The sequence below is a fragment of the Motacilla alba genome, chromosome 2 (genome assembly GCF_015832195.1).
Source record: "Motacilla alba alba isolate MOTALB_02 chromosome 2, Motacilla_alba_V1.0_pri, whole genome shotgun sequence".
NCBI lineage: Eukaryota > Metazoa > Chordata > Aves > Passeriformes > Motacillidae > Motacilla > Motacilla alba.
Window position 1 is genome coordinate 133,237,836 of NC_052017.1, and position 18,459 is coordinate 133,256,294.

General features: G+C 39.6%; 1 protein-coding gene across 7 annotated transcripts in view; it reads left to right on the plus strand.

The window, feature by feature from the left end:
* OXR1 (oxidation resistance 1) overlaps positions 1-18,459 on the plus strand; it is a 259,358-nt gene that overhangs the window by 103,560 nt on the left and 137,339 nt on the right. Inside the window, exon 3 of one of the 7 annotated variants that reach the window (XM_038127439.1) lies at positions 16,658-16,823. The exons of 5 other annotated variants lie outside the window; for them this stretch is intronic. In XM_038127439.1, the coding sequence (XP_037983367.1) occupies positions 16,765-16,823 (59 nt within the window). In that variant the 5' untranslated portion in view covers positions 16,658-16,764. The remainder of the gene's footprint in view (positions 1-16,657; positions 16,824-18,459) is intronic. One more of the 7 variants, XM_038127441.1, reaches the window with a different exon arrangement.

Genomic DNA, 18,459 nt, shown 5'->3' on the forward strand with positions numbered 1-18,459 from the left:
GAAATATGTAGGAGAAATAAAATAGAGACAAAGGAAAGTGATAATCTATGGGTGCCAAAATGTATTATTCTGTTGAGGACTAGTACAGTATTTGTGATTGCTTAAAACTTGTGCAAAATATCAAGACAAACTTTAAATTGAAGAAACATTGAAAGAAATTGGGTGGAATACCCAATTAAAAATATAAGATAAAAGGGATTAATTTCACATAACCTTACTTGCAAGTGCATGTAGCTTCTGCTTGTGCTTGCAATGGAGTATGGAAGTCTAATGTTCCCTTGGTGTAAAGCATTAACTGTTCTGAGAATTCCCAGTAGCCATGAGATAATGAACTCCCTGACCTGGTAGAGTGTATGGAAGGGCAGAGCAGACCAGTCAGCCTAAAAGAAAACCAAAGTTTGCCCATTGCAGAAGGATGTGTCCTTACTGTGCAAATATTAGGTTTAAATGTAGAATTGTGAGTTCTTCCAAATATTTAGGGATGCAATATACATGGTGTTGCCATAGGACTGTCATATCACCCTCCACATAATACAATGTGGTGAATAAATTAAAAAAAAAAAATAGTTATTCAGATTTTTACTCAGCTATTATTTAATTTTATCCCTCGGCTTGCAAATGAAGATGTTTTATTACTTGTCTTTGTTTGCTTCTCCGGTATGGATGATTTGTGAACAGCCTATATTTGGAGTTACAGACAGTTCTTTCAGCAAGATTCAATGACACAGTGACAAAGCTTTTATTTCAATTTTTCATTTCTACCTATGGCTGAGATTTATTTCTCTGGTATAGCTCTACCAGGTACCAGAAATGAGCCTGATTCTCATTCTCTTCTCCAAGCAATATGTTGAGTAAATAAAGGGATGTTAACCAGGGCTTAGATAGGGCTTAAAATCTTGAGGTCCACGAATTTGCCCACAGTTATGTATCAGTCTCATATTCCTGGCAGAATGGAGTAGTGAAGTTGCAATGAACATTTTTTGTCTGGCTGTAGAGTCCAGCCTTGATCAGAGCAGGCAATGGCAGCAGGGAAAATGTGCCACAATCTCTACTGGCACCTGCTGCTTTTTTGTGTGCCTACAGAAATGCAAGCCTCAGTTCCAGCCTCATGAGTGCAGTGTTGCATCAGGAAAATAGTTCTGCTTCTTTTTACACTGGTACAAGAATTTGGCCCTAATGTAGGTTGTGTCAAAATAGAGTGTGTCCTGAGCTGAGTGACACTGGTCTTCATGTCATCATCCTTTTCTTGCACCAAAGGAGCCCCTAGTGAGTTCACAAGCACACTTCTGCTTTTTTTTTTTTTTTTTTTTTTTTTTTTTTTTTTTTTTTTTTTTTTTTTTGCCACATCAGGACACATCACATCATTAGTTTCTTGCTCCTAGGATTTTCCTAGCTCCTTTCTTTGTTGCTGCAAGTCAGGGTTTCTTAAAGGGCTTATTTAAGACTGCTGTGGCTTAGGACTAATTATTTTACCATCATGTTTAGAAAAAAGAAATAAAATGTTGATATTAAAAATAGCAATGCTTTGTTTTCAATCTTGCATTTTTGCATTTTTCCTTTGCTCTAAGGGTTTGGAAAATGTATCAGCAGAGGCACATCACAATATATACTTATATTGTATAGTATACTTATATTATACTTACCCACTGCCCACTGCAAGTTTTGCTCATTGAGGATGCTTGTCCTGAAAGAAGATGCACATGTACTGGACATGCAAAGAGAAAAAACTATTTATAAATAACAAATATATGTCCACCATCACAGGTAGAAGGAATTGTGGTATCCCTGTCCATTCAAATGAGTGAAAGGCCAAATCTACTGGCCAGAGGAGCTGCATGGTTTTTACTCTCTTCCCAGAGGCTTTTGAGGATGCAGTATTAGCAAGGTATCACTCCTGCCTTCCCTTAGAAGCAGTGATGGAAACTCCAGAAATTTCGTACTACCTGAATTCTCCTCCATACTGTCATGCCTGGTCCCTTTTTGGCTGATTCCTGCTTGTTCTTCCTGAGATGGGTGTTCTGCAGAGCTGGAGTTGGGGGTACAGATGACAATTCCTCTGGTGTACACGAATACCACTCCCAAGTGACAAAGTGGGGAGTTGAGGTGAAGCAATGAGCACTGGGAATGAAGGGATCAGCTTGGATTACACGGTAGATCCTTCCTCTCTGTGTCCATTGAGTGGGCACGAGGCTTGTGTGTGCTGTGATATTATTCAGCTGTGGGTGGTTTCCATGAAATGAAGCTTTAGAAGACACTCTAAGGAGCTGGTGGTGTTTTGGGAAGCTGTGGGTGAAATATGAGGCTATGAACATGAGAAGAGAGAAGGTTAAAGAATAGTGGCAGGAAATGTAAGCATTGGGAAAATGTGGGAGCTTCTCAGCACTGGTGGCTTGCTATTAGATAGACCTGCCACAACCCAGCTTTGTTTCAAGTATGGTTTGTTGGGGAGTGAGGAGGGATACGGTCTTCCAAGGAAAGCTCAGGACCTGTGTGTCCTTGTACCACATTGCCAGCCTCTATCTCTGCACCCTGGACTCACAGTTCAATTTGTCTTAATTAGACAGACCACACATTCCATGTCAATGGATCCTTATTTAATGTCCTAATTAAAACCCCAAAAAGGTTGTGTCAGCCATTAGACTTCAGTCTGAGAAAAGACAGTGGGTTTTGTAATTGTGAGTGTCATTCTCCAGAACTGCTCTGTGTCCCAGTTAGCTGCCTACACCTTGTGTGGCTGGTGGCTTCTGTTTTGTCTTTCTTTTTTTCTGCTTGTGTTTGATGGTGAATATGACCACGGAAGATGAACAGTGGAAGATGTTACAGATGTGCAGAGTAGGGAGGTTTGGCACAGTAGCCCTCCTGTGTTCTGACTGGCTTGTAACTGATTTTCAGTTCATTATTGATTTTCTACTCACAGGTGGAGGTGTTAGCAACTGTCTGGTAAAGATGGAGGCAAAGGCATTTACTCTGTGAACAAAACCAAACTCAAATCCATGTGTTTGGAGTTTAATACTGAATTAACATTTTAGATGCTGAAATTAAACTCTTCATTCAATGCAAAAGAAAAAAAAGTAATATTTAGTTTTGGTTCTGAGCACTAACTAGCATTGATTTCAATAGGTGTTTCTGGCTGTTCAGTGCTTTTGAACACAGGATGTTCCTCTAAATGGGAATAGTGCAATTCATGGCCTGAAATAGTAATTCCATTTTACTGCTCAGCATCTGATTGCATTGCCTTTCAGAGCAGAGAAAACTGCTGAAGAGAAAGATTTGTGCTGCAGAGAACAGAACAGGGAGACAACTTGTACTTTTTTCAGTGGCCTGAATTTAAATGTTCCTCCTGAATGCACAGGAAACATGTCAATGTAAATATTGAGAAAGAAATACGGTACTTCTACTTTTTATCGACTGAATTTGGAAAATACCAACTGAGCCAATATATTTGATAAAGCTTTGCCTTCCAAAGCAGTGTAGGTACATATGCACACTTATTTTCCCAAAAGGTTGATGCTAAAACTGTTGCTAGGACAAAATTAACTGTAGACTCCATGCCATGAATATCACAGTATAGAGTTTTTTCTTTTATTGCCTTGTTTGTGCTTCTTAGTCTTTAAAATGCTATCTAGTTTCCTTGCACAAAAGTTCTTGAAACTGGAGAATCTGGAATTAAGCACAGTGGATTTGCTGCATGTTTCAAAGAAAGGAGTTCCACCCACTTGATGGAGCAGTGGAGGATTAGGGGCAAGCATGGAGAAGTTAACCTTTAGCTTTTCAGCTGGGAGGTTTCTGACCAGTGATGCAGTAAGTTCCCAAGTGGGAAGCTGAGTTTAGGCACTGCCTAAATTACTGGAGAGATGTCATTGCCATATCAGTTTTCTGGTGTATCTGCATCCATCAGTAGATTTTATAGAGAATGGACATTCTTCTGCTAGACATTAATTTCTGCCCAACAGTATTCTCTCATTTATGGGCATATGCCTTACTGCTCAAATGTCTCTGTACCTTTTACATTATGGAGGAACAATAGAAATTGCAGTGGAACCTTCTTGCTAGAGAGGATACCATGCAATATAGGGTTGGATATGCAAAGTGTGCAAGCAATACTGTACATAGAGCTTCTTAGAAAATACCAAACTGAAAATATTTCAGCATGAGCAGTCTAATTTTTTATTTTTTTTTTAAAGCTAGTTCCTATTTGGGTACCTTTATTTTTTATGTCCTTTATTCAATACAGAGAAGGATGTTAGCTAACCATTTAATTTAGGAAATGAGCCTTTCTAATGTTATGCTTCTGTTTCAAAAATTTCAAGATGAAGAAATTTGATCTGACAGTTTACAAGGTGGAAGTGAGGAAGAGCAATGGACATGGGCTGTGTCAGTTATAAGGCTGTCCATGTATTCTCCTTGAAAGGACAGGAAGAAAGACACCATTGCAGAAAAACAAAACAGTAATGTTTTATAATAGCACAGATGTTAACACCATGGGCTACATAATGTGATTTGGTTTGTTTTGAAGGTGATCTTAATGATCAGTGCTGTTTCAATAAAGGCAAATGGTGAAACCTAAGGTCATTGCTGATATCAGTTCCTAAATTTGCATTCAACCTTTTAAAAGTGTTGAAACACAATATATGTCCCTTAGATGCCACTTCTAGAACAAAAATTTAGACTGGGAGTCAGCATGTTCCCAACTGAAACCTTTATTTCTAGATGCAACTAAGAGCCCAAAACTATTAAAATAATCACTGTTATGATTTACTGTTATTATTTTACTTTATGGCCTTTGGAACATTAATTTTATTACAAGAACCAGGAATCAAATAGAAACCTAAATGCCTTCTTTATTTTTTTATGAAGCTTTGTTTTAAAAGACACTTGTCAAAAGGATGGCTCACTCTTACACGATGTTAAATGTAACAGGTTTAGGTGTTATCAATGATACATTATCTTATGGGGAAAATAACTAAGTTAAGTTCTCACTTTTATATTCACTCTTCCTGTAAATGACAGTTAAATGGGAATAAATTGCCTATCTGTTTCCAATTGTTACTTTTAGCCACCTGCTTTCTGAACTTCAGAGATGCTCACAAACAGCCCTGGTGTTGCTTTGCTTCCCTGCCATATTTGTAGTTCATGTCAATGCAAGTTGTTTATATCTCAAACTGGTTTTCTTCTGGGAAATCAGGGACGCATTCCTACTTTCAGAGATGACCTTCAGTGTGTCTATCCTTCCTATAATCAGAAAAAAAAGGCATATTGCAGTTCCCCAATTTCCAACAGGATTAAAACTCTTTTTTTCTCTAAAACTGCACAGTGTGATTCATGGGGTTTATTAGGCAGAAACCTTTTGCAAAGTTTCTTTAAAACTGCAGTTTCACAAGCCTGTTATCCCTGATAAAATTTTGTGGTTTGCTATATTCTCACATCTCATGTGTCAGGATGGCTCTAAGAACTAGATAGTACATTCAACAACTGCTGGTGAAAATGAAGAGCATGAAAAATAAAATGTGACTTGCAGAAAAGCTGGAGAATTCCTATTTATGTGATTGCCCTGGATGAGTCACTGAAGTAGAAGTGAGATGGCTTGTGATGAGGGAAGGTAACTGCCTCCAAGGGTTTTCATTTCAGTCTGTCCCTGGTATATTTGGTAGGAGGGACAGGAGATGGGATGAGAGGTAGGGAAAAACAGATGCTTTCCTTCTCCACAGAGTATCTAGGGGTAAAAACCCCAAATACTTGATGTGGTTCTTTGATGAGCCTAACAGTTTTGATAAAGGAAGTTGGCTTCATCAGTGATAATGTGGCATCTTTGGCAGTCTCGAATCTTTTGGCGACAACTTTTGTGATAGAGCCCTGCCTTCCTGAGGGAAGGCCTCTGTCAGGGGATGACCATTTCAAACTGCTGCTCAAACAAAGGCCTAAGAAACAAAATGGAAGTGATTTCTTATCAGTGTTGCGTACAGCTAGTTTAAATAGATTTTGAGCTATTTTTTGTATTCCTGATTGAAATGTGCAGGTTACTGCATCTACAGTAGTTTTCCAACATTTTTGCTCTTGGAAGCTTTCCAAAATCTGATTGCATATATTATTCCTTCACCCATGTTTTCGTCTAAAAAAAAATGAAAAATGAATAAAACTTCTGCAGAGAGGAGTCCACATGAAAATATTTGTTGAAGTGGCTTAGCTCAGTTCTATGAATTTTCTTATCTGCATTTTTCTTATGTGTGTGTTCCCTTAGTCCTGAAATCGTGGAGGTAGTGGAGCAATATGGATGGAGAAGTATCAGAGAAAAACAAGGAGGTTAAGATGGGGCGGATCTTCAGAGTAAGGCCATTTGCTTGGTGGAAGCATGAGGAGGAATCAGAAGAGAGCTAAGCATGGGAAACAGGAGACTTGCTGTGGTCTTACTGGGTCATCCAGGTGAAAGACAGCACGCACTTACTGTCTGCTGAGCCTACACATCCTGAATCATGGGCCATTTGTATGGATGTGAAGATATGGAGATGTGAAAATCTGTAATGAGTTAATATTGTCTTTGTGTGAAAACTTTTTAGGCATTTAGTATTAGAATAAAGTGAAAAAGGCAGTAAAAGGCAGGGCTATTGTTTTTGCAATTTTGGAGTTTCTGACAAAACCTGGAAGCAGCAAGTTTAATTTTTAGCTTTGTTACCCCAGTGAAACGCAATTTTATCAATGACTCTTTCTGAGTAGTGATGAGCAACTAAATGATCTGTGTGAGTGGTGAACTGAAGCACTGATGAATAAACAAGAATGTCAACTGCAAGAAGGTAGCAATAAAGTGCTTCCTGTCAGTCTCTTTTCAGAAGCCTTAGGATGCAAATCAGGGAATGAGTCTCAAAGAACATTCAATCTAGCTCCACTAATGACTAGTGAACAAAATGAGAGGAGAAAGGCAAATTTTCTTTGGACCAACATGGCTGTCCACAAATCTAGCCTCAAATACCTACCACCAGTAAAAAGTTTAAAATCTCAATATTTGACTGATGAGCTCATTCACAGCAGAGAACTTCATCTTTAAACTTTGAAAATGCCTTCCCTGAAAACCTTGGAAGTGTTCTTTGTGGGAGAAGCAGCCCCTCAGGCTTATGAGAGGTTGTGTGATACATATTGAATGCATGCATGCAAAAGTGTGTCTTGGCATAAAATTGATTTGTGTCATCTCATTCCCTGAAATCATTCCAAAAGACGCTGAATTTGCTTTGTAATGACTTGAAGATCTCAATTACACATTTAATTGTTTCATGAAAGGCAGTTTGGCAGAAAGGTACAGTGAACGCACGGGTACTTTGAAATGCAAATGAATTTGGGGTAAAAAGAAGGAAGGAAAGAAAGAAATTATATCAGGTGGCACTGGGAACTATTTTGGAATTCTGGTTTTGAGCTTTTGGTCAGGCATTTTCCTAGGTAATGTAACTATAGAACTTGATTAAGAAGTTCTCAAGCCCTTTCTTTCTTTTTTCCTACATATAATCTCTGCTAGGAGCTGCATTTTACAGAAATATGTACCGGTGCTATAGCAGATTTAGGAGATCAGAGTTACAGTGAAGGAAACTTACAGAGGCAGTGATTTGTTCCAGTACAATATTCTCTTACAGCCCTGCTGCATTTTTCCAGTCATTAAAATTCTGCAGTTTGAGTAGGGGGAAAACCTGAAATGGTTGAACAAAATGCAGTGAACATTTCTTTATGTTTATGTTTCTAAAAGATACTAAATATAATTCTGGGAGGAAAAAGTGTTCTTGTGAAATCAAGTTTAGCAGATGCCAGGTTCAGCTAGCATCTGTCCTTATCATGCAAAGTTTATTGGTAAAATAGACTGTTTGTTTCCTGTAGGAAAAATTGTGCAGGTAGGGCAGGTTTGTGTTTTTGCCAGCTTGCTGTGCTCAATAGTCAGCCTTGATTTTGTAACAGACCAGCTCATCAAAATGCTTGTAGTTTGCTGATGTTGATGATCAAGCAAGAGTTTTAACTCTTAGTGCTCTTCTCAGTGCAAGGTGCTGAGAATGGGCAGTGGTGCCTTTTGTCTCCAGGTGCTTGTGCAGCTCTCACCTTTGCTCCCAGAACTAGACCCAGATGTAGTCCTGTGCCTAAATATGTGCAGACCTTGATCTGGTGGACATCTTCAGTAACTGCCTGCTGGATGAACATGAACATGATTCTAATTTGGCCCTCATTCAGTGAATTCTCTTTTAATGTGCTTTGGGTGTATTTTGAATGGGCTCCTTTTCATCCATTACAACCCTTTCACAGAAAATGTCTTCTTTTGCTTTCCTTCTCTGGAAGTTCACTTCACTTGTATATGAATCAAATGAGAATTACCAGATATTTTCTTTTCATGGTGACCCATGTTTTTTGAATGGATGAAAAGTCAGAGTGATCATTGTGAATATTAAGAAATCAATTTTTGTGGATTGTAGAGATTCTTTTATGGTTCCTGAGTCAGTATCATTGTCTATCTTGTTTTTCCTTGCTGAGACAACTGGAAAATAAATTAGGTCTGTTGAATTTTCCTAATCTATTTCCAATCACAGATAGCCTTAAATCCTTTTGATGGGACCATTTTCCCTTAGAAAAGTAAAGACTGATCCAAGTAGGAGTCTTGTGTTGCTAGGCTAAGAAAGCATATGCCTTTTTATGTATGCAAGGATTGTTTGGCTTTCTTATTCCAATAAAGTTCCATGTTGTAAATTGCTACTATGTTATCTGTTTACTATTTAACATAAGCACAATCAAAAGGGTGCCATCAAAATAAATTGTCTTTTTGCTTCCTCATAACAATATCTTGAAATGATCTGTGATTATTCTGTTCCTTCTCTGCTCTGCCTGTTCTTCCACTTCCCTCCCACACTCCCTTTTTCTTCAAAGTTTTATTGCTCTTTTTTATTTCTAAAGTGTACATATATACGGATATATTATGGGATGGAGAGTTTGGTTCCTGAAGAGGTTTTTTCTTTTCACATCTTGCAATGGATTTTCACAGAGTAGGATTTAAAATGTCACTGGCCCTATCAGCTTTTCACTAAGTTACATAACTTCTTGATTTCTCAGCACTCTGTAAGATGAAATGCAGTAGCTGCAGCACAGATGAAGATGTCTGTTCTCATACATAACATACTGTGTCTACCCTTTCTCCCCTGTTTGTTACCTGTCATTTTATAGAAGGCAATTACTAATTTCTGCCATATTAACATTAAAAGCTTTATATTCTCAGAATGTATGTATTTTCGTGATTGACTGAATTCCAAGCCTTTTTTCCCCTGCAGTATATACTGTAGAATAAATGTAATGGAAGCTCAGGGGACTCTGTATTTTGTTCACATAAATTAAGAGTACAGTGATGTTCTAAATATATATCTTCTGGGCACCCAATTATCTTGGAAAAGCTGTGGGACTGAATCAGCAGGAGCTCACTGTCATGATCACTACTAAGAAAGACACTGGACTGGATTTGTGTCTGATTTTAGGTATCTCCAGATGAATCTTTGTCGTTGCTTTAAAATATTTCTATAAAATACAAATCTGCCAATAATCTTACAGCCAGACCAAGTCTGTTAATTCTGGTGTTAGTTTACAAAAACAAGGCATTTTTCTGGAGAGAATTAGTATTTCAGACAAAATTTGGGAAGCATAAGAATTTCCAAATCCAAACCTTGACAACTTCTGGGTTTTGACTTTGTTGAAAAGTTGGGGGTTTTGTGCCTAAACTATTCTGAAAGTGAAAGTCTTGACTTCATGAAACACTGGAGGTCTGTGCTGAAGCAGCGAGGCTTGAGTATTTATGTTCCCAGGGTTTCAAGGAGAGGACCCTGCCTGGTACATGCAGCTGGAGCAGAGCCCTTCATCCAGTACAGCAGGCAGGAGCAGGATATGCTCAGTGAGGGCAGGTACCAAACAGTGCCTCCATGCAGACTGATGGGCAGGAGAGCGAGCAATTCTACTGCCTTTTTCTTTTTCTATTCCTTTGAATTTTGTGTGAAGATTTTAATAGATGTGTTCTACCATTAATGTGGTCAAATGTTACCCCCACATTTACTGGGGGTACAAATTTACTTATCTGAATGAAGTCTATATATATACAGAGAGCTATAGAACAGCATGAAGGGAATGGATTCTAATCTCTTATTTTTATTTTCTGTTGTGTTATATTCCTAAGTTCTTCCTATTTCTCACATTTTTCACCTGTGAGGTGAAAGAGGTTTTGCCTTTCTGTGCCTAAGAGCAATTAGCAAGGCTTAGCCATAATATTTTGATTTCCTAATAGCTCCTTTTCATAGAAGATTAACCAAGTGAAAAAAACACACATTGTGAGATTAGTTAAATACATCTTGAAATACTGCCAATACTTCCTGAAAAGGAAATGTGATTTACTGAGTCTCATTTAGACAAAAAGCATCTGATTTATCTAACAGGACTTCTAAAATCTTGTCAGTTTTATTACATGCATCTAAATGCATCTTCCATGTTTTAGCTTGTACGCTGTTTCCTTACAAATTCTGACCAGGTGGTTGTTTAACACTTCTGCCTTGGAGCTGAGCTCTAGTTAGGAAGCTAAATACACAAATGTTTCCAAACTCACTTGCCTCATTTAACATGCTGTGGCCTCATTTGTCTTCTGGGCTCTGGTTTTGATCCTTTGAAACTGTTTAAATCTCTCCTTGGCTTCTTTTTTCACACTGTTAGGCACTAACTCCTCATCTCCTGTATCTCTCTGTTCATCTGTCCATTGAGGCTTATGTTTGATCACGGGGATCTTAACCTGGCAATGTCAGCAAGGCACCAGCCTTGAGGTGTTCTTTGTTCTGGACTAGGGAAAAAAAGCTTGATTGTGCTTTGATAAACCTCAGTTTAGTGCTTTTTGATTGGATTCTGTTTTCATTAATATCATTCACTGTACCTATAGAATGCCAGTGTCTGAGAATGGGTATAGCTGCAGTGCTTATTCGGTTCTCTGGACTTATTGATTTGAAAATTAAAATTAAAAACACTGCAGGGCAGCTGTGTTATACAATCTTTTGTTTCTATGCTTGTCCAACTCTATTTCATATCATTGTGAGCAGAAAAAAATTAGGAAAAGATTGTTCTTGTCACAGGCATAAATCTAAATGGTGGTTCAAGGGAAAGGTCATCCATGTCTGCTAGAGAGGACATGTCTTTACTTTGGTATGAAACTGAATTATGGCTTTAAACTGTCCTCTTGAATCTCAGTATGTGCTGCCTGTGAGTCCCACCTGCAGGGAAAAGGCATGAGTGGTGCTGAGGCCCTTCCCAGCATACACGGGCTGCAGCCTGGGCAGCAGCCATTGCTGTCTCTGCAGAGGCAGAGGCAGCTGCCTGGAGTGCTGTTTGTCTTCCCCTTCCTTCTTCTTCTTCTTCCTTTCTTTGCCCCAGTGGCTCCCCCATCTGCAGCTGAAAGGTTAAGAAGATCCCCAATCTGAAGATAAAGCTTGGTCACCTCATTTAAGCTTGTTGCAATGTCACTGCAGGGTGACTCTGCCCTTCTGGGTGTCTCCTCTCCACTTCTTGCTAGGAGCATGTTCCTTCCTGCTCGATCCACCAAGACTGTGATGGAACGGCTCCTAAATGCCAAGCAGCTCCTCTATAAATCTCTGGGAAAGAAAGAGAATAAAATACTTGTGCTTATTGCAGCGTGCATGCCCAGGCACTCTGGTCCCCAAAATCCTCTCCATGCTCCTGACAGAGAGTGCTGTTACTGAAGACCCAACAGCTCAAACACTGATGACCAGGGGAGCTCATTGAAGCACAGGAACACAGAGGCAAGATGTGTCCTGAAAAAAAAGTAAGGGAAAAGCTGAGAGGGATCACTTTTCTTTGGTGTTGCACTGAAGTGTTTTGCTTTCCAAGATCAGTGCCTTAAGGCGAGGATCTGAACAGGCTTGTATCATCCTGGGCACATTCTTGCCTCTCAGGCATCAACTACTTCATGTTTATTCATGAAATTTCTTACAAGGCTTCTAAATGCTCTGCAACATAATCAGTATTTTAGTATTTAAGTGCTTTTATGGTGTAGTAAGTTGGTAGATAACTCCACAGAAAGGTGCAAGAGGCTGTCTGCTCTTGAACTTCAGCATGTGCATGTTGCTACTGAGGTATGTGGTCCTTGGCAAGCTGTGACCTGCCTCCACAGCTGGTTCAAGAAATACAGTTCTGTCAGAGTAGGATGCTGAGAAGAGCCCAGGTATCTTCACTTCCTGCAAGTCAGATCTTTCTTTTTACTGTTGACATTAAAATTGACAGCTGGAGATCTACATCGCACGTGTAAAAAAAGGTTGGGTGGTATCTCTTGATAAGCCATGGGGTGCACTGATGGTCACCTCCTTCCCAGGATGGAGACAGCTGATCCACCTTGCTGGTGGCCTCAGCATCAGGCAGGGACCTGAGGATGCCATGGAATCAGTAACCCTGTCAGGAAGCTGGGAGAGACTCAGGAATACACAAGTGGTTTACTAAAGACTGTGCAGTAACACTTCATCATGCTGCTCTCTATTCTAATTTGACTGGCAACATTTTTCAGAAGAAAGTTCAGCTTCTGCAAAAATGCTGACAAACTTGATAACTGCAGTACATTATGTCAAGTTGGATTTATTAAACACAAAAATTAAAAATTAAGCCTTTGGTCTGTAGATAACAAAATGAACTTTATAACTTGTAAAATATGAGAGAACCTTGCTTTCTTAGGTAATTTCCTTTCCTAATGCTAAACTATTAAAACTGGTATAGAAACAAGGTATAGATTTTTTTTTTTCAGGGAAAGTCTGAAAAGTGTCTTTCGGTGTGCTTAAATAGTTTTAAAAAGTATATTTTTAAAAATATACACATTTTAAAGAATCTTACAAATTTATAGGTATGAATTATGTAAGTACTGGAGAACATATTTATTTTTTCTGTGACTGCTGTAAGTGGAAAATCCACCCTGCCTGCTTGAAGTTTAGGGGAGAGGGACACCTGTGTCGCCTCCAGCAGCCCACAGCCCCGGGACTGTGCACAGACGCGGCCTCCCAGCAGGAGATCTGGTGGTGACAACATTTTCTGTAGTCTAGAAGTGCCTTATTTCCACTAAATGGCAAAAATCCAAATGAATCATGGCATTTTTATTGAAGATGGGTATTTTAAACAAGTGGAAATCTGCTAGCTGTATCTTCAGTGGCTTCTGGCAGCCAGTGATATGCTTTGATCATTGCACATGCAATGCAAGCACATGTCTGTGCCTGCTTGAGCCAATTCATTCTCTCTTGGGGATGCTCCTGCCCTGGCTCCCACTCCTGCAGTTTCTGTGTCTCCTGTGGCTTCTGCTGCTTAGTGCAGCAGAGCTTCCCCTGGTGCACAGTCCCTTCTGCAGCCAAGGGGGTGTATCATCATCACTGTGGGCTGTGCCTGGAGGGTGAAAACATAAAGAAATACCTTTACAACCTTTATACTCTTGTGAACACAAAGTAAAAAGTTGTTGAAAATGTTCCTCCCACTTCCACAAAACCGAGAAACAAAATAATTGTGTGGGTTTTCCATTTGTTTTTAAATAAGTAAGCAGTATTTCACAACCTATCTGTTCTGAAGTGTGTTTCTTCTTTATATATAGATTCTCAGTACAACCTGTTATTAGTCAGCTTATGAAGGGGCATTGCTTACTTCTTAGGATGACAAGAAATGAAGTCATAAATGCCCAAGATAGCATTTTCTCAAGAGGTGCCATTAGCAGACTTCCCGTTTTCTGTTTTTGTCTGGTGGGCTCCTACCAGGGCTCTGGATCTCTGCCACTGTGCAGCTGCAGTGTCTGAAAGAGCAGGGTATGGGCTGGCATCCCCACTCAGCCCTCTGGGCCATTCTGGGAGCTCTGGTGGAAGTGCCAGAACCTGCTTGGCCATGTTAAAGACCCTGGGTGAAAAGAGAAAGCTGGCTGTACTTGGAATCAGAGCTCAATGCTTGGAGCAGCAAGGTCCCCTGACAGAAGGGTAGGAGGATTTTGTCTTAAGTATAAAATATTCCTGTATATTTGAAGATCTTTATTTCCCATCTAGTATAGGCTTACCTGATTTATGAATAAGAAGTGCAAAAAGAACAAGACAAAAATTTTTAAAACCTGTGTGGCCAGTACGTGGGGAAACTCCCTCAAGTAAGCAGAGCTTAAATTAACATGTTTTCAATGAAGGATGTGGTGTATAGATCAGATATTCAAAAAAGCCAAGCAATATAAAGCTCATTTTATACTGTCTATATGTTTTCTGCATGTTTCACTAAAATGCTAAAATGATACTTATTATTAAAAATACTTGAATTATGCCTAAGTTGGAAGGCAAAAATTCAGTTCTGCTTTGGCAATGATGAGGAAAGATTTCTCATTTTGCCTAGTCTCTAACTTGTCTTTGACAAGTTAGGTGTCTCCACAGAGATCTACCTCATGTAGTTATGTCCTGCAGAACACTCTGAGAACTAGTTCATGTTCCTAGCAAGGAGAATTTCTAGATGTTTTAGCCTCCTCATAGAGACTTTGCCCAAAGGGCACTTCAGCCTCAGTACAAAGGTAAATCTTGTGGCTCAAGGAAGAAGATATTCCATTTAGAAAGGAACATGAAGAGAGTCTGGATGATTTCTTGTGAGATTTGTGCTTCTGCTGCCCTGGACTGCCTCCCCTCCTGAGCCCTGTGATCTGTTGGCAGCTCACAGAGCATGGTGTTACACTCTGCAGCATGTCTTAATGCCCTCACCAAGGGCTCCCTGGCTGGCTGCACCTCTGGCCCCAGGGCTGGTGTTCAGCTGCCACGCAGCCCCTGTGACAAGGCAGAGGCTGTCAGAAGACAGCATAGGATGCCCAGCTGCAGGAGGAAGGCCAGACCAAAAGGTCCCCACTTGCCTGGAGGCACTGCAGCCTCAGGGCTGTTGTATCTGCCTGGGCTCAGATGCTGCTGGCCAGATCTCAATCACTGATGGTTTATTATCAATTCCCCTTTCACAAAATGCCTTTATACTTCACTGAATCTTCAGTGGTGAGATCAGAATGTATTATCCCATTTATAGCTCATGGAATAGAGACAATAATGATATATAAATGAGTTTTATATTTCAAATGAGGTCTTAAAGTTGTTTTAAGCTGTATGATTTACTGGGTAAGGCAGAAGACTGTGCAGATTTGCCTTTCCATATCTTGTGACAAGCATATCCCCAGCATGTTATTTGAACCTGAGCTATGGTTGCCTGCTGTGCTGATGATTATTTGTTGAAATGGTAGAACTAGAACACACAAACCTGTGGTATTGTAAGAGCATTGTAACTTTCAACCTGCTCTACCATCTCTTTGAGAAGTTAAAAGGCCCTTTTGCTTCCAAATTTGACTACCTAAATGTATGCATGTTATGATTGCATATAGCACAGCAGTCTCAGGAACATTAAGTGCCCAGGGATATTGCAGCTGACTTGTAAACAACTCAGAAAACAGTCAGGCATAGGGCTGGAATCAGAAATGTAAATGCAATTGCCTGAATTAAAGTCCGTGGCTAAAACAGCTTTGTTGATGTATAAATTACTTGCAGCTAGCTCAGAAAGTAATTGATACTATGACAAAGTTAATTACATGGAAAAAATGTGACAAATTTTTATGGCTTCACTATAAACAAGGTATTCTGTATGTCCAAGAGTATACCATGGAGCTCCCAGGCCACAGGATACACTGGCCCTTGAAAACTCTCAATTCAGTGTGTGGGAGGGAAGATGGTAGTGTAGAATGTGATCCTCCACAGTACAGGATGTGTGACAATCTCACTGTAATTTTCAGGGGAATAGGCTCTGGGTGCTGGTTGCATAGCCTGTAAAAAAGCAATTTCAGAAACTTCTAACCAGGTGAAGTAAAGACTTTCCTTAGAGATACAGCCTTAAAATAGTCTGGACACTTTGATTCCATCCTTATAAATAAAGCTGCAATAGATACGATCCTGCAGCATTTGAGACAAACAAGAATGAAATAGAAATCATTATCCCTTTTAAACCATTATGCAAAATTTTTCTGTGCTGAATATGACAGAGCTGGAAATTTCAAGACCCATGAAAATTGCACTGAAGTAGATTTGCATAATGCACTGGAAGAGCTTTTGTGAAAATGGAACTAGTGGGAGTTATTTAAATAACAGTATAGCAGCTATTAACAAAATAGTGAGATTCAAAATAGTAATTTACTTTACACATCTCTTCTAAAACATGTCCAGAATCAAGATATCTGTCAGCAAATAGTACAGCATTGCAACCCACTTTCTCAAAATTCTGAAAGATCAAGAAATTCTCATCCCTGACAAAATACAAACCTTAGTAGCAGAGCATATTATTTCCGCCATGTAAAGCAGCTGTAAAATATTTTACAGCCATGGAGAAGCCATATGTTCTTGAGCTGTTAATCCTTGCACAGGCTTAGGCAGGAAAAGAAGAATGAATTGTATATGCTATGACTGTTGGAGTTGAATTATGTATTTAGTGTGATTGCTGCCATTTTCCTCTCCATCATCATCATCATCATCACCTCCTTCCCTGCTCCTGCCATGCCTCATCCTCCTGGATGTACATCTTCAGGACCATGTGTGGTGTGGAGAGTGCTCCGACTCCTTTGCCCATGGACTCACTAACGCTTCTCTCCCAGGCAGTGAGAATGCCTTGTCACACTTGAACCACAAGTGGATTCTGGATTCTCCCGCTTGGAGTTCATGGATCTAACCTGGCAGCCACCAATCTCTATGTCTTCTGTAAATGATCCTCCAAGGCTTTTCCTGTAGCAGTGCTGTCATGCTCCCGGGAATAATCACGAGGTTTGTGTTCATTTTTGTAACTCTTTATTCTGTGATGTGCCCTTGAAACCCATGAGGCTCCAACTTTGTCTATAAATCTTGTTAAAAGGGTGTGGGTTGCCTTTTCCACACAGCAAAAAAAGCTATTTGTCAGTTATTTAGATACTATTCATCTTCTCCCTGAAGCCTGGTCAAAACTTCTGGTTCAACATTGTCCTTTGTTATAGAGTGAGGGATGGTGGCAATTTTCCTGCATGTGCTGTGGCCACAAAAATAGGTGGTTTTGGTTTGCTTTCTGCTTCTCTGACAATTAACAATTGCTGTGTCTTTGCATGGTAATTTTTAGTAATGTGTTTAAAGGAAAAAAAAAGGTGTTTTGTATGCTTCCTCTACTTGTTCAAATATATAATGCTGAGAGTATAAAACAAAATACAATATTGAAATGCCTTTTTTTCACATAGCTCTTATGCCTGCAATGGTTTCTTTGCTGAAGCTGGGCTCAATGTTACATTGTTAATACGTACCTGCCACTTTGAATTGTTTTGTGGGCTGAGTAGGTGTGAATTCAATCCTAATCCTTTCCCATCGCCACCCATGTGAAGATCACGTTGTGTTTGCTCTGCGCCGTCAAATGATCGCATATGCTGCTTGCATTTTCTGAAAACTCTGCTGCATGATCACACATTAAAGAACAGACTGAAGGGCTTTTCTGCAGGTTTTTGTTTGTTCACTGTGAGACATTGATTTAGCGCCGTCCTATATTCTAGTTTGCTTTGCGGTGTTTGGTTTCTTTTCCTCTGCAATTCATAATGGCCAATTCAGATTTGAATTGCAGGTTTGTTGCACTCGGTTGCCTGCAGTACTTGGTAGTGGATAATTAGTGATAATAACAAAAGATGGAGCATGCACTGAGTGGCTGTTTCCCTGAGAAAAAACTCCACCTTCCAGCAATCCCTGGCTCAGGGAGATTGTTAGCTGAAGTACCTGCATGCTTCATAGCCTCTAATGGATGCTTTCTGCCTGACTCGTGTCTTTCTTTTCTGTACCAAGTGATACTCCTGGTCTGCACAATTATTTCTGTCATGCAATTATATATACCATTCAAAGAAGTACTTAGCTGTGTTTGCTCCAAACATGTTGCTTGCCTTCCTTTTAGTTCTTCTGCAATTTCCATCGGTGTAAAACCATTTGCCTCCCCCTTTCTGAGTGCTGATGGCTGTAGAGATCCCTGGGCTCTTTCCCTGCTGGTAATTCCTTCCTAAAGTCTGTTTCGCCTTGCACCATGAGGAACCAACTCGTCATCAGCACAGGTGTTTTCTTCTGTGCCAGTCTAATTCTGCTATCTTCTTTTTGGGAGGGGGTGATCGGAGCCATAACCAGGTGATTTTCAAGAGTATTAAAGCAAAAAAAAACCAAAAAAACCCCAAAAACAAACAAACAACAACAACAACAAAAAAAAACAAACAAAAAACCAAACCAAAACAAAAAAACTGGCTGTCAACATCAGCTTGAATCACATTTCTTGCTACGAAAAAATCAAATTCATAACCAGCTCTTCTGAGCATTCAAAATTCCTAAATGCATCTCTGAAGAGTAAACATCACTCTTCTAATGAAAGGTTTTGCTTCTCCTATTAACTGTGTAGTAAAATCTCTGC